Raw genomic sequence first — 13,724 nt, 5'->3', positions numbered from 1 at the left:
CCGGGATTCCAACTTGAACTTTCGTCTACGCCGTCCCGAGGAACACCGATGATGCCCCCCCCCCCTCGGGGCCTCGCCACCCGACGTCTCGTGCCCAGTTTTACACTCCCACACCCGCTGGGGGCAACCCCCACCACCACTCCTCCCCGTGCTGGCGAGTGCTTCAATTGCTTTACAAGTGAACAGGGTGGCTCTTACAAGTGCCAGAGGACACATCAAAGGCATGGGCAGCCCAGCCATATGGATGGGGGGTAGCGGGGGTGGGCTGTGCGAGTGGGAGGAGCGTAGCGGGAGAGGGCCAGGAGGAAGGGGGCTGATTGATCGCGCTAAATGCGACTCTGCCAACTCGGTGTAAACCCCCAGCGGCTCGCGAGGGTGCTTTCAAATCAGACAGATTTGACTGGGCGATAAGGCGGCGGTGTTGAGATGAGGAAATCATTTTTAGACTCTCGCTTTAGTTTCCCACCCCCCCCCCAATTTTCCCCCCACAAGTGGCCAATTTAGTGCTGCAAATGGGCCAAATTACCCGACTTTTTAAATCCGCGGGATTTCACAAATAGGTGAGTGAAACGCCAAGGCTGGATTTCGTGGATTTGCGCGGCTGCTGCCACCACCGCGGCCTGGCCACGCTCCAGCGCCAGGACGGGCACCCGACGCGGGGCACCCAACGCGGGGCCCTCTCCCGCGACCGTAGAACGCGAGCGACACGGCGAGCGACACGGCGAGCCTCACAAGTCGCCAAAATCCGCGTCATGAAAACGCGACACTGCGCCGGAGTAGTTCGCGTTCGCGTCTCTGCGCGCCGTTGTCGCCGTCGCTGCCGCCAGCCGCCTCCCCCTCTTCCTCGCCAGCCGCGAGCGCTCGCACAAACGCCCCAAAGCGAGAAAGGGCACCCCCCCCCGCCTCCCCGGCCATAAACAAAGACAACGAGCCAATCACAAGTTTTTTTTTGGTTAGATCGCGTAAATATAAGTGTGTCGTCAAACCCGCCACCACCCGACACAGCCAATTAGTAAAGACAACGGGCGTACAGCCGATGATACAAAAAAAACAAGCGCAAGCCGCCGCCTGCGCACAGCAGCCGCGCTCAAAAAGTGGTGACAGCGACAAAAGAAGGCGGAATAGGAAATAAATCGGCCCTTGTGAACGCAGCTCGCAGGTCGCCCCCCACCCTCTCCTCGAGGGGCCCTGCCCGACGCCGCTCGGGACACAGAATCCCACAACTGTGCGGGTGACATCCGAGCCACGGCCATGTCACTTCGGGCCAGTGACAGATCGGGCCGCGGGAAAAGGCGGCCGCGTGGTAACCCGACACCCGCACTGTACGGGGGACGCCGCGGTGTGGGAGCCCCGCGAGAGAACGGAGCGGGGCGGTCCCTCGGCCCCTCGGCCCCGCGGCCTCTCCTTCCTGCCCTAGCCACTCTTTTACATTTTACCTGAGCGCTATCGGAGCAGCCCGGGACCTTTTCAAGTGGCCGGGGTCAAGTTATCCTGATCTTTGCGGTGGAAAATGATTGACCGGTAAAACGCGTCGCGTGCCTGCGTGGTGCCCGGGCCCGCCGCTTGGCCGCCAGCCCAGCGCGCCGCAAGTGAACGGCGCGTTCGCCGCAACAATTTTGGGTCCTTAACCTGCACGCAACCCCCTCTTCCACCCCATGCGACATTCACGTGCCGCTCCGTGTATATAATAATAATATATTTATTTTATCTCATTAGGGAAAGATCGGCTGGGAGCTGCTCCTTTTAAAAAACGGCGACGGTACCAAGGGGCACCCCTCCCCCCCAAGTCAACCAGCTGCACAATTGACAGGAAAAACAAGCGATAAACAAAATCATCTGGGTCAGAGGAAACGACGCAGCAGAGACTTTAAATGAAACAATGAATCCGTTGGATTTGTGTTTTTTTTCTTCGACTCAGAGCTGCTCGCTTTTTGACCCACAGAAGCCTGTCGCAGTGACAGGCCGCTCGCTCCTCCTGCCCTCCCCCTCATCCGTCCCCCTTCCTTCCTGACCCTCGTGTCCCCTCCGCACGGAAGGCAGCAGCACGGCGACGGCGTCAACGTTCAACGCCGCCGCGGCGCGGGAGGTTTCAGCGGTCGTTGCAGCACGTTTTTCGAGTCGTTGGGCACGATGTCCAACGTTTCACCGCATGCGCCCGGAGCTTCTCCCACGAGAAACTCTCAGCACACGGAGCAAACTTCGGACACTGTGCCGGCCGACAACAAGTGGCACATCCCGAAAACAAAATCAGAGAATTGTCGAGGGCCCCGCGCGACGCCACTCGCCACAGCGACAGCCAGAGCAGCATGAGGGCAGGCGGGCAGGCGGGCGGGCGGCGCATTCCAGTCAGAGACCTCCCCAACCTCCACCTCCTCCAGCAGCAATGGCTTGAGTGTGAGGTCAGCAGAGCGGCCGGGGCTGCACTGAGCGGCCAGGCGCAGGGAGCGGGAGGGGCGGCGGGTTGCTCTAAGAATGTGGTGTAGCGAGCTTTGGGCTTAGGGTGGGGTCGCCATTCGAGTCCCCCCCCCTGCACCCACGCACCCCCGCCCCCACCACCTCCCCAATCCTCTCTCCCTCTCTCCACCACCACGGACGTCTGTGGCAATGCTGGGAGCGACTGCGCGCAGCGGCTCTCGCTGCGCCTGCTCAAGAGGCCCACGGCGCAAGTTCAACTCTCCACGGCGTGCGAGCGAACAAACGAAATTAACCGAAGGCTGGAGAACGACTATCTGACAAAAATACTCGAATAAAGAATTACGACCGAGATTATTGCTATATTTTAGCCTTCACAACTTTACGTGGCGTAAACGTTGCAACATTCACATCACCTCTAAGCTGCCTTAACTTAACGTTAGACAACCACGACTGCGCAAATTAAGCTTGGACAATGGATTGATTTCCTCCCGAAGCCAACGACTGCACGTGGTTAGCGAACCGCGGGTGCGCGATGCGGCGTCAGATTTGCCCCATCGCTGCACACGCGGCTCGTGCGCACTCTCGGTGCGACGTGGCGCTCTGGTGTCCGAGCGCGTTGCCTGCCGGTGTTCCTTGATGGGTGCGTGGCTTGAATCTTGGGTCTCCCACCAAGGGTCCTCCCGTGGGTCACTCTCGTAAAACAGCCGATGGCTGAACGTTTCTCACCTTGTGTCAACAAATACAATCAACCAATGACTGACCCAATGATTGACCCATCCCTACTGTCAGTTATCTCTCACAGAACACTATAATCTATTCGAGCGTTTCTCATCTGCATGGGTTTTTGCCTCTTCACTAATGAACAAACCCATCCACTTAACCCACGATCTCACGATGCCATTGTCAAGAATCTCAAAATGCATTCACATTGAGAGCGCTTTCTATGAAGTCCACGTGCACAGTACTTGACTGCAACCGTGCGGCGTTACGAGGCTCTCCTTGCGGCGTTACGAGACAGGGACTTTTGCTGGGAGGCGCCCCTGACGGCGCTCTCTCGCTCCCCACGCCGGCGTGAGCGTGTGCCGGGAGTCCCCCACGTGCTCCGGTGAGAACTTGGTGAGGGGCACCACACCCCGGTAAAACAGATTGCAACGCTTTTTGTAAAACTGTAAAACCTCGCACACAAAAGTGCGTTCATGCCAGAAACAAGAGGCAAAGACGATGGCTACACTGTCATTGGCGACTCCCAACCAGGGTTGACACACGGTACGGCCACGATTTTGACGCTTTGGAGCCGATGGTCTAACACGGGTCCGTGTGCATTACACAGGTAGTGTGGTGATGTCACGTGACTTGCAGGGCATGAGAGGGGGTTAGATTCTATTGTTCACAGCCGTGCCCCTCTCTCCGTTTAGGACTTTGGCCAGTTTCTCACCGTGGCTCTCCCAAAGACCTGCCAACCCCCTCCCTCACTAAAGCTCTCATCATAATCATCATCAGTGACAGCGGCCACCAGCAATTCACTGCTGGATGAAGACCTCCCCAAGCCGTGGCAGCCTCTCGTGATTCTGCAATGCAACAATCCACCTGGCACCTGCACACGAGCGGCGTTACCATCCCTTGGCTGCGACTCATCGCCATCCTTGGCCCCCGTCCTGCCCCAGCCCACTGACTTTGCTTAACGGTGCCACCCCAAACCGTTAAGGAGCTATCCACCAAATACAAAGGTACCTCGTATAGCCTTAACAGACTGTAGGGGCAAGTGCTGTTAGCAAGCACCTATGAAGGCCGACACGACACACGATGGGGTGGGTGGCCATCACCACGCCCGGTCGCCTTTATCTCCTGAGTGGCGATGGTTACTACACACCGCACCAGGTACTCATTTGAGGCCGAGTCGACCTAGAGAAGGTCCAGCACCGGTTTATTCTTCAAATCCCCCTTGCACCCCTCTCCTACATCCTATTCAAATGAAACATATTTTCCCCAATTAATATACGACTCCCTCTTCTGCGCGTTTAATAGTTTTAAACGAGCCATTGTCTCTCTGCCTGGGCTTTCCTGTTTACCAGACAGCAGCACGGCCTTTAAACAGCCGCCTCCGTGTCCCTTTGATAGTTGAGATCCTTATCAGAGGTACACCAGGATGTTTAAAACGGGCTCCCAGCTCGTCGCCCATTCGGATTAGCCTAACCTGCAGTAAGTCTCTATGCAAGTCTGTTTGTCTGTGGGTCTCTGTGCGGGTCTGTGGGTCTCTGTGCGGGTCTGTGGGTCTCTGTGCGGGTCTGTGGGTCTCTGTGCGGGTCTGTGGGTCTCTGTGCGGGTCTGTGGGTCTCTGTGCGGGTCTGTGGGTCTCTGTGCGGGTCTGTGGGTCTCTGTGCGGGTCTGTGGGTCTCTGTGCGGGTCTGTGGGTCTCTGTGCGGGTCTGTGGGTCTCTGTGCGGGTCTGTGGGTCTCTGTGCGGGTCTGTGGGTCTCTGTGCGGGTCTGTGGGTCTCTGTGCGGGTCTGTGGGTCTCTGTGCGGGTCTGTGGGTCTCTGTGCGGGTCTGTGGGTCTCTGTGCGGGTCTGTGGGTCTGTGGGTCTCTGTGCGGGTCTGTGGGTCTCTGTGCAAATACCATCTTCTTTCTAATATTTTCCCCACCCATATGGGTGGCTCTGCTTTCCTGCTCCCCTCCCCTGACACTCGCTCTCGTCCTGAGCCATCACCTCGACCAACCTCCCCTCTCGAGGCCCTGCCTGCCCGTCTCCGCCCTGGTGCTCCCGCGGTCATCTCGTATCCCTCCTCTCGATGGTGGCCTTTCCCGTCTCTACTCCTCAGGATGCGTGTCCCCCCCCCCCCGCTTACCATGCGACTGGATTCGTCCGAGATGGGTACCGCTCATTCCTCACTCCTCGTCTCTTAAACTTCACCCCACCACACAACTCGCTGAATAATCCACACAACTGCAACCCATGATATAATCTATCATGGCCGTTTTGCTATAAACAAAATACATACACACGCACACTATCTGGGAAATGTGAGAAGTCTGCCGAAATGTTGATTAGCTCATATAAGTTTGGCTTGCCAATGTCACTTTAATAAATCTTGTAGTTTTTAATATATTTTTTGAAACGGCTGCCAATAACAACACTGTAAATATTCATATTATCAAAAATACCAGCGCGCTCTTTTCATCTACAAAAAAATAGCACATGAAGAAATGTAATCAAAAAGCCTCCTTTTCTTCCCCTGAACTTTCATTCAACTGAACCAATGTGTTCACGCAGCCAAACATCACTGATCATTACCGACCATCAAGGACATCATTGCTGGAGATCAGTGTCATCATCAAACATCAATACCATCACTTAACACTCGTGTCATCAGTTAACATGAGTGCCATCCTATCACTGGACATCAGAGCGTTCTATTGGAGACCATCCGCCATCCCATCACGGAGCCATTCAATCACTGAACATTAATACCATCTCACCACCGAGCCACGCCACCACTGAGCCACTCCACCACTCGACCATCCCTCCACTGAGCCACAGAACATCAATAACCATGCCACCACTGAACCATCCCACTACGGAACAGTCTCCGCGCCCACGCTGTGGGAACCCCGCGGTGCCCCATCCAGCGTCTCCCTGCATTCAGGAATTTACTCCGCGATCAAAGGCAGCGTCATCAATAACCGCCGGGTGGCAAAAAAATGTCACAATTTGAAGAATCTGCCGCTCATTGGCGGCGTTAAGTAGCCACCGTCGCCGGGTGTGAGAACACAGAAGCGACGCAGTTTTCTTTTTGCGCAGCAATTCCAGATGTGCAGATCGAGCCCGCTCCATACAATTTGGCCGGGGAATAAGATCGCAATAATGCTTGGAATGCAATAATAAAGGGCAAGCTAATCAGCGCTAATGATATAATACTTGCCTTCAATAAGGCCAGCCAGCCAGGTCAATATTGTTTTAAATAGCTGTTAATCATTTATTAATATAAATGCCCAGACCAGGTTCAGGGCTGAAGGCGTCACAAAAGCAGACAAGCAAGGAATACGATCGCATTTAGATCGCGCAGAAGTTATTGTTTGTAAATATTGTCGAAATGAAAAATATCAACAGCGAAACGCGCCTAAAGGAGAAGGATTTTAATTGGTACGTATCACTCGTGAATACACGCGAATCGGACGCATGGCGCTCACAAAGAAAATGGAACAAGAAGTAAAAAGTGCGCCCAAAAGCATGGGAGAGGTGCATGCTGGGAATGGCACAGAGAGCCGTAGAGTGGAACACGTGGACTGGAGATCACACACACAGGAGAGGCGAAATGAGAGACACGGCGTTGAGTGCAAGGCTTGGACAGGACACGGCACTAGGAAGGATGGTGGCCGATGGTTGACGACTTACGATCGAGTGGCAGCCAAAGACGGGATCGTCCTGAGAGAAGGTTTCCGCCAACGATGAAATCGGATCTCGTGCAAGAACTAGACAGGTTGATGCGTCGCAGGACCGCGAGAGAGGATGCCAGCTTAGGGGAGGCATTCATCCAGCAGTGGGTAGATAGCTGCTGATAGTGTTGATTAAAGTTGATGACAATGATGATAATGACTTGGTGAAGCGCACAATTCTTTGGGATATAAATTTAAATGTGCGGAGTGAAAACCGCTCGTGGACTCGTTGTGATCTCTTTGTGCTAAATAATCAATCGGTTAGGACTAAGAGGCACGTGCTCGCTGCTAGCGCGGTCACCAGGACCTCCAGCGGCGGACGGGGGGGGGGGGATTCCGCACGGCAAACTCGGGGAAGGGATGTTCAACATCTGTACTCTGGCGCGCACGCACGCACACACACACCCCGAGTCAAGATTGCTCATACATCACCAGCTAATGTGGCCTTTCAAAACATGAATGGTTACATTCATTAGATTCATCTTAAGAGGATACGTAGCAGGACATTTTGTATTTCAAATGGCAAAACAATATCTCTATTTATTTGCGAGTACTGACCGGAATTAAAGAAACTCAGAAACGGAACAGAAATACGGGAGGGGTGCCGGTGCAGCGGCTCGCACGACGCTACGAAGCCGGCGACCAGAGGTCGATTCCCACCCACGGCTATCATCAGTGGCGAGCGGTATTATCTGAAAATTGGTCCTGGGCACTGACCAACGTGGTGAAATATGGTTAAACAAGCACCACGATAGACAGACACAAACTTCAGGAAGCCTCCATCGAGGTCGGGGACTGACGGAGGGTCGCGGAGACTCAACCAACTGAATTCACGTGGGAAATAACGAAAAATAAAGTTAAGGCCGTCGTGAGGAAAGCCAGCGGCGTGTGGGACAGAGGCAGCAGAGGAGGAGCTACCGGCGCAGGCGGCCCGCAGCCTCGCGGCGCTAACGAAGGTAGCGCAGGGGCCGGCGGCGGCGGTGGCGCCGCGGGCTCCAGCCCCGGCGTTGTCAGGCCGTGCGATGTCGTACTCGGTGCGGCGTGCACTGTACAGCGAATTCGAACAAAAGCCACGCGTGGGGTAGCAGCAGCAGCATCAACGCCACCGCCAGCACTGCAGCGACGCTGCTTGCTGCTGCAGCCTTATCGAAGATCTGAAAGCCAGACCTTGCAGCGCATTTGGATATTCTGGTTAATGTTTAATTCGGGTCGAGATTGCATGACACAAAACAAACACACTCGACTTACTTATTTCCAGAGCTGCAATGCCGCGCAGTCACCAACGCAAACCGCTGACTGTTTCAATACAGAGGAAGCTTTTGGATAAATTATTAATATTATATGTGCTCTAGTTAATCTGCGCTGTAATTTAAATGCATGCGATTTGCCCAATTTGAAAAAAAAACGCATTTAAAACTACGCACTCAAAAACGCGTTATTTAACGATACCCTCAGATCGTACACGAAAGAGTAATTTGTCCGCAGAACAAAACATTACCGCCAGCGACGGTTAGCGTCTGCTGTACACGGCGATCCCTTCCTCACGGAACATTTTCCCGGGTCGCTGAACAGTGGCTGCAGTCGGTGGAACCCCACGAGCAGTCGCCACGGCCAGACGGAAAAACACGTAAACGGGACAGCGGTGTGCGGGGCGAAGAAATATTTTCCGGATCGACCGGACAGACCCGGCTGAAACGACATCACGCGCCACACACCCACACATCTCTCCATAATTCAAACCGTCAAGACGGGTACATGGGTTTGAACAAGAAGGGACGATGGCCGATGGTCAAAAACGGTGACAGAGCGGCAGCCAAGGAGTGGAAACGCGTCAGGAGGACGTCCACAGAGGAGGTAGAGCAATGAAAATCAACTGGCGTGCAGATGCTAGGTGGACAGCCACCGAGGTAGTGACGGGTTTCTTTTCTCATTCCTGTTGCTGCTCCATGGCCCCCCCTGTACCGTTCCCGTTCTGCTGTAAATGCGAAAAAATCGATTGAGAGACGGTGACAGCTTGAGCATAGGGGTTGTGGGGAGGGGGGCTTCATTCAGCAGTGGATCGACCGTGGCCGATGGACGAATGTAACGGCGTCTTCGCACCTTGCTTGGAAGACACGGAAGTGAAGGAGCCATGCGCGAGGCCGGCCATCCCACGGAGGTCCGCTCAGCTCGCCATTGTGCCAGAGCTCACGCCGAGACTCCCACCACGTGGCTCGAGCCGAGCGGCGTCCGTGGCACCGGCGTACCTCGGCCAGGCCCCGATGCGTGTCCGGGATGGCAAGTGCGCCGCAACTCGCGAATGAATAAGCCCCAATTTGTCAGAGCGCCACGCTCCCAAATTCCCGCAACGCGGCCGCCTTTTATGATGGTAATGGGCAGGACGCGCGCCGAGTAATTAAAACACGATCCCCGCCACCGGCATTTGCATCCAAGGACGCGTCCTCCAGTGACGGTGGCGGTGTGGCCGGCGCTGAAAGGTCCCCCCCACCACCACCGATTAACATATGCAGATGAAACGAATTGACACGTGCCAGTCCGCGACGTCGGCGCCAGACCGGCGAGGGATTCCTATTAACCCCCGCGTGTAAGAGAGAGGCCCATTAAATCCATCCATTCTCATTATCCCAAGTTCGCATGGCCCTTGATTAAATAGCCCCGTCCCTAGAAGCGTATTGATATGCAAACGAGGTTCGGGCGGCAGTTGCCACGGTGTCGTCGCCCGCTAACCCCGGCCTGACACGGGGTTTACGAGGACAACGAAATGAGCAATCTGTCGAGAGGCAAAGAGACAGGCGGCTCTGGATGGGAGGAGATGACAAATCGTCGCTTTGAAAAGTTGTTTTCATTCTGCTTTTTTTTATTCCTTCTCTTCTAACCCCCCCCACCCCCCCGTTAAAATCCATATACCCAACCCTACCCACCTTCCCTCACACACTCACTGTTCCGAACCCATCCTGGTTAAAACTGTCCCGTGGAAAAATTAAATGTGTGTTGTCTGTGCGCAGTGGCTCGTCGGCCGGAAAAGAATGTGAAATTGGTCCGACTTGCCGCGGGGTCGCCGTGGGGATGGCTGGCAGGAGACGCCGGCGACGGTAACGCGATGCCGCGCGCTCACCGGGCAGCAACGACCGAGCGGCCCTTATAATTAGACGTGTCACATCCACCCCGACGTGACTGTCAAATCTGCACAAACAGCGCTGAGCAAGTGGGGGAGGGAGGAGGGGGGCTCTCAGGGTGGTGGGATTCCCGAAACGACGGAACGTGCACACGAGAGCGAACCGAGCCGAGTCCGTCTCGGGTGCTCGCGACGCGACTCGCAGCGGCCGACACCGCTACGACAAAACACGCCGGGGCCCGGGCCGACGGCGCACATGTCAGAGGAGAAGGGCGAGGGACGGTTATGGTTAAACCAAGGGCCTCGGGTACACAAACGTGCGCACGCGCGCCATATACCACGCGCGCCATATACCACGCGCGTTACACCTCCATCGGCGCGCAGCGTGCAGGGACGCCGTCTGAAGAGGTCACATCCGCACGCAGCACATCGTGCGATGCATTGCGACGCACGCAGCGTTAGACAGAGTACACTTGCATTAACGTGCTAGTATACACACAGACGTGCGTACGTATGCACTCACTCACGCACGCACGAGATATCATACACACGGGTCTCATTACACTCCAGTATACAGCGATAGCATACCGCCACATACACACAGCGCGTACGGTTGTGTACGAGCTATAGTTAGGAAGATGGCTATGTTTGTGAAAATATGATTTTAGTCTTTGCATTCAGCGACAATTACAGTATTTCCTTATTGAACGTCAAAAAAATAAACATTTATATTAAAAAATTAGTAAAATTTCGCCTGTAAATAAAAAAGTCAGATATAGCGAATTGTGTTATATGAAGGTCACATGACGGGAACATCACGGTCCTCAATCTGTGAGCATGAACTGGTTCACATTATTTAAAATATAATTTACCTTTAACTTCCATGTTTAATTCTCGCACAATTCTACAATTAATGAGATTCCATAGCTACCATCAATTGTAATGCTTCTGCTGAAAATAAATAACTCGCGCAATTGCAAATAAATGTATCGATTAAAAATGACGACGAGATTTGAGTCTCACTCGGTGGAGACGCATCTCTTCCAGAGGACTGGTAGGCCACAAAGTCAACATGGTTCTCATCAGTAGATACATTTTTTTTTAAATGAGAATGTTTTACTAACCTTTATATTATAAATACTATGATAAATACACGTAGATAAATTTTTGATTTTTTTTTCTGTCAGCTTTGTAACAAACTGAAAATATATTCTCAACGTGCTGTAAAATTACATTTGCCAGTATCCTTTACAATGCACTAACTGTGCTGGCAAGAAACAATCCGTTATTTAAATCGTACGTTACAATTTAAGAATTACTTTTAAATATATTTGTTGCAGCTATAAATTCGATATCATTATTAATAATCCATGAAATATATTTGCAAACAGAGATCACGGTAATGTTTTAGACACATCTGCACACGTAACACGAATACGTCCAACCCAGACCTTACAACATTTCTCTTATTTGCACTGTACCATTGACATCGTTATCCGCACTGTCAAACGCCGCATTGTACCGTACCAAACAAGCGCTCGCGCGCACGCACGCACGCACGCACTCCTATACTCACTCACGCGCACTCGTATACTCACTCACGCGCAAAAAAAATCCTTTTCCGCCGAGCCGGTGAGAACTTTCACGTTTTCATCGCAATTGGACAGGAACGTGCTCAAAAAATCCCGTAAGTAAAATGTAGATTTTCTCACAATTAAATAAAAGTTGCCTGCCTGCGACGGTGGCACCTCGCAGCGATTCCACACCTGGGCTGTAAATTCCTGCCGCGGTTTCCCAGCCACCCAGCACCGCCACCACCGCCGCCGCCTCCGCCGCATGAAAGGGAAGTCGTCTTCATCCCTGGCGAATTTGCCAAAATTTACAAGGGGGTATCATCTCTCCTCGGCTCCCACCGACACCCCAAAAATGCTGGCCACTTTGCGAGGAAAGCACGGCGGTGGTGGCGGAGGACAGGGCCCTCCGGATCACAAACCAGTGCCTCCCCCCCCACCCTCCTTCATCCTCTCCTCCTTCACTCTGCCCCATGTGTACCCCCCCCCTCCCAAAACACTCCCCATCCCTCCCTCCCCAAACCTTCCGGCAAAAGCCAGGCCACACAAAAGGGGCCTTTCACTGGATCGCGGGGGATCTTCACATCTAACCCGACTCCTCCATCCCCCCCCCCTTCGGCCTAGGCAGAACAGCGCACTTTTTTGTGACCATTTGCATTAATTAGTTCAAAGGGAAGCCCAACAATTAACCGCACACGATCATAGCCGCGGGGAGGCTAACCTGTCATGACTCTGGGATGACCGGCAGAGGCTCGAGGAGTTGGCGAAAAGAGCCCCCCCCCCCCCCCTTGTCTTTACAGTGCGTCTCTCCCTCCGCGCTCGGCCACACTACAAGTTGGCTTATTACTCCGCGGCGTAATAACGCGGGCCCGCGCTCGTTTCCCCATCGCGCGCTGGGAACACGTCATTAGCGCGAGCGAGGTGCACTTCTTGCCGAGACCATCAGAGATCCTCCGCGTTCATTCTTCATCGACGCCGCCGTCTCTCGCCATTACCGGCAATAACAGTCACAGGTCATTTGCTCTCCCTTGGCAGTTTCTCTCTCGCTTTGTTTAGATCACACGGCGGCAAACAAGAACGACACAAAGAAGGCAACGGCGGCGGTGGCGGCGCGGTCCCCATCTCGTGACTTCCAAGTTCACGAGCCGTTCGGACGCGACCGACAGCCGTTTCGATGATCAAATTGTGGCCCTCTTCGTCTCACCCGCCACATCCGCCACTTGGGCCCTCAAAAACACCCTGGGGTCTGGGCACGGGCCGGAGTGACAATGCGACACGGTTATATTCCACACGTAATGATTAAGTCTGCCTAATGAGATTGCATTTTTTTTTAAAGCAGTGCTTTATGATACGAACCTGAAACCCTTTGGCCCATGATTGATTCTCATTCTATTGGCAATCATGCATACCAGCCATTGCCATATTTAATAAATACACGCATCAGCTCACAGCTCGAAACAGGGCAGATAAAAATCAGAGGAGGACATGGGAATCACATCAGCCACGAGCCAATGCAAGCGCTGGCAATATTGATTTTTTAATGTTTTCTTTTGCTTAGTTAATCATGATTGTCTCAATTTCGGCAAAGCCAATTAAGAGCTCACTAATCACGGCTGCTGGCGAGTGATGGATGTAGGCCTGGGACTTGTGTTCACCACTCAACACCACCACACACACACGAACACTACAGCATCGAAAACACACCACCATCACACTGTCTGCAATATCATAAAAACATCACCATTACATATACACACAGCACCATCACATAAACACACACTACAGCATCAAACACACACCACTTATTACACACACAACCACAGTCTGCAACATTATACACACACCACCACCATCACATGAACACACACACACCACATACACACAACGTGCACGCACTCGCTCCCTTTATACAGTCCACGTGTAGAAACGTTCTCGCACACACGCAACAGCACGTAACATTCACTTACCATGCACACACACACAGACACACACCCAACCGCGAAGACAACCAACCCCGGATAGCCTTTAACAAGACTGTTGGGGCAAGTGCTTTTCACGAGTAACTCGTCCGGTGAGTGGCACACGAGGGGGTGGGTGGCCAACAGCACACCTGGATCTTGGTCATAAGCGGGAATCAAACTCGGGAGGTCAAGTTCCGAGCGCGGTTCGCGAATCACTCCGCTACCGCTC

At 53.5% G+C, this 13,724-nt stretch overlaps 2 protein-coding genes across 13 annotated transcripts in view; one reads left to right on the top strand and one right to left on the bottom strand.

Annotated features, from left to right (window-relative positions):
• The window catches only part of ZFHX3 (zinc finger homeobox 3), a 325,534-nt gene that overhangs the window by 107,388 nt on the left and 204,422 nt on the right, over positions 1-13,724 (bottom strand). The window contains exon 1 of one of the 12 annotated variants that reach the window (XM_078868817.1): positions 11,697-11,939. The exons of 9 other annotated variants lie outside the window; for them this stretch is intronic. The gene's annotated coding sequence lies outside the window, so the exon portion shown is untranslated. Of the gene's footprint in view, positions 1-11,675; positions 11,940-13,724 lie in introns of those variants that run through there. 2 more of the 12 variants (XM_078868820.1, XM_078868815.1) reach the window with 2 other exon arrangements.
• Positions 2,948-13,724, top strand: part of LOC144942154 (uncharacterized) — a 35,696-nt gene continuing 24,919 nt past the window's right edge. The window contains exons 1-5 of the mRNA XM_078868915.1: positions 2,948-3,018; positions 3,434-3,520; positions 7,746-7,882; positions 8,961-9,129; positions 9,854-9,940. Coding sequence (XP_078725041.1) covers positions 2,948-3,018; positions 3,434-3,520; positions 7,746-7,882; positions 8,961-9,129; positions 9,854-9,940 — 551 coding nt within the window. The remainder of the gene's footprint in view (positions 3,019-3,433; positions 3,521-7,745; positions 7,883-8,960; positions 9,130-9,853; positions 9,941-13,724) is intronic.

This window comes from Lampetra fluviatilis, chromosome 26 (genome assembly GCF_964198595.1).
Source record: "Lampetra fluviatilis chromosome 26, kcLamFluv1.1, whole genome shotgun sequence".
Lineage (NCBI taxonomy): Eukaryota > Metazoa > Chordata > Hyperoartia > Petromyzontiformes > Petromyzontidae > Lampetra > Lampetra fluviatilis.
This window is presented reverse-complemented; position numbering and strand designations above follow the sequence as displayed.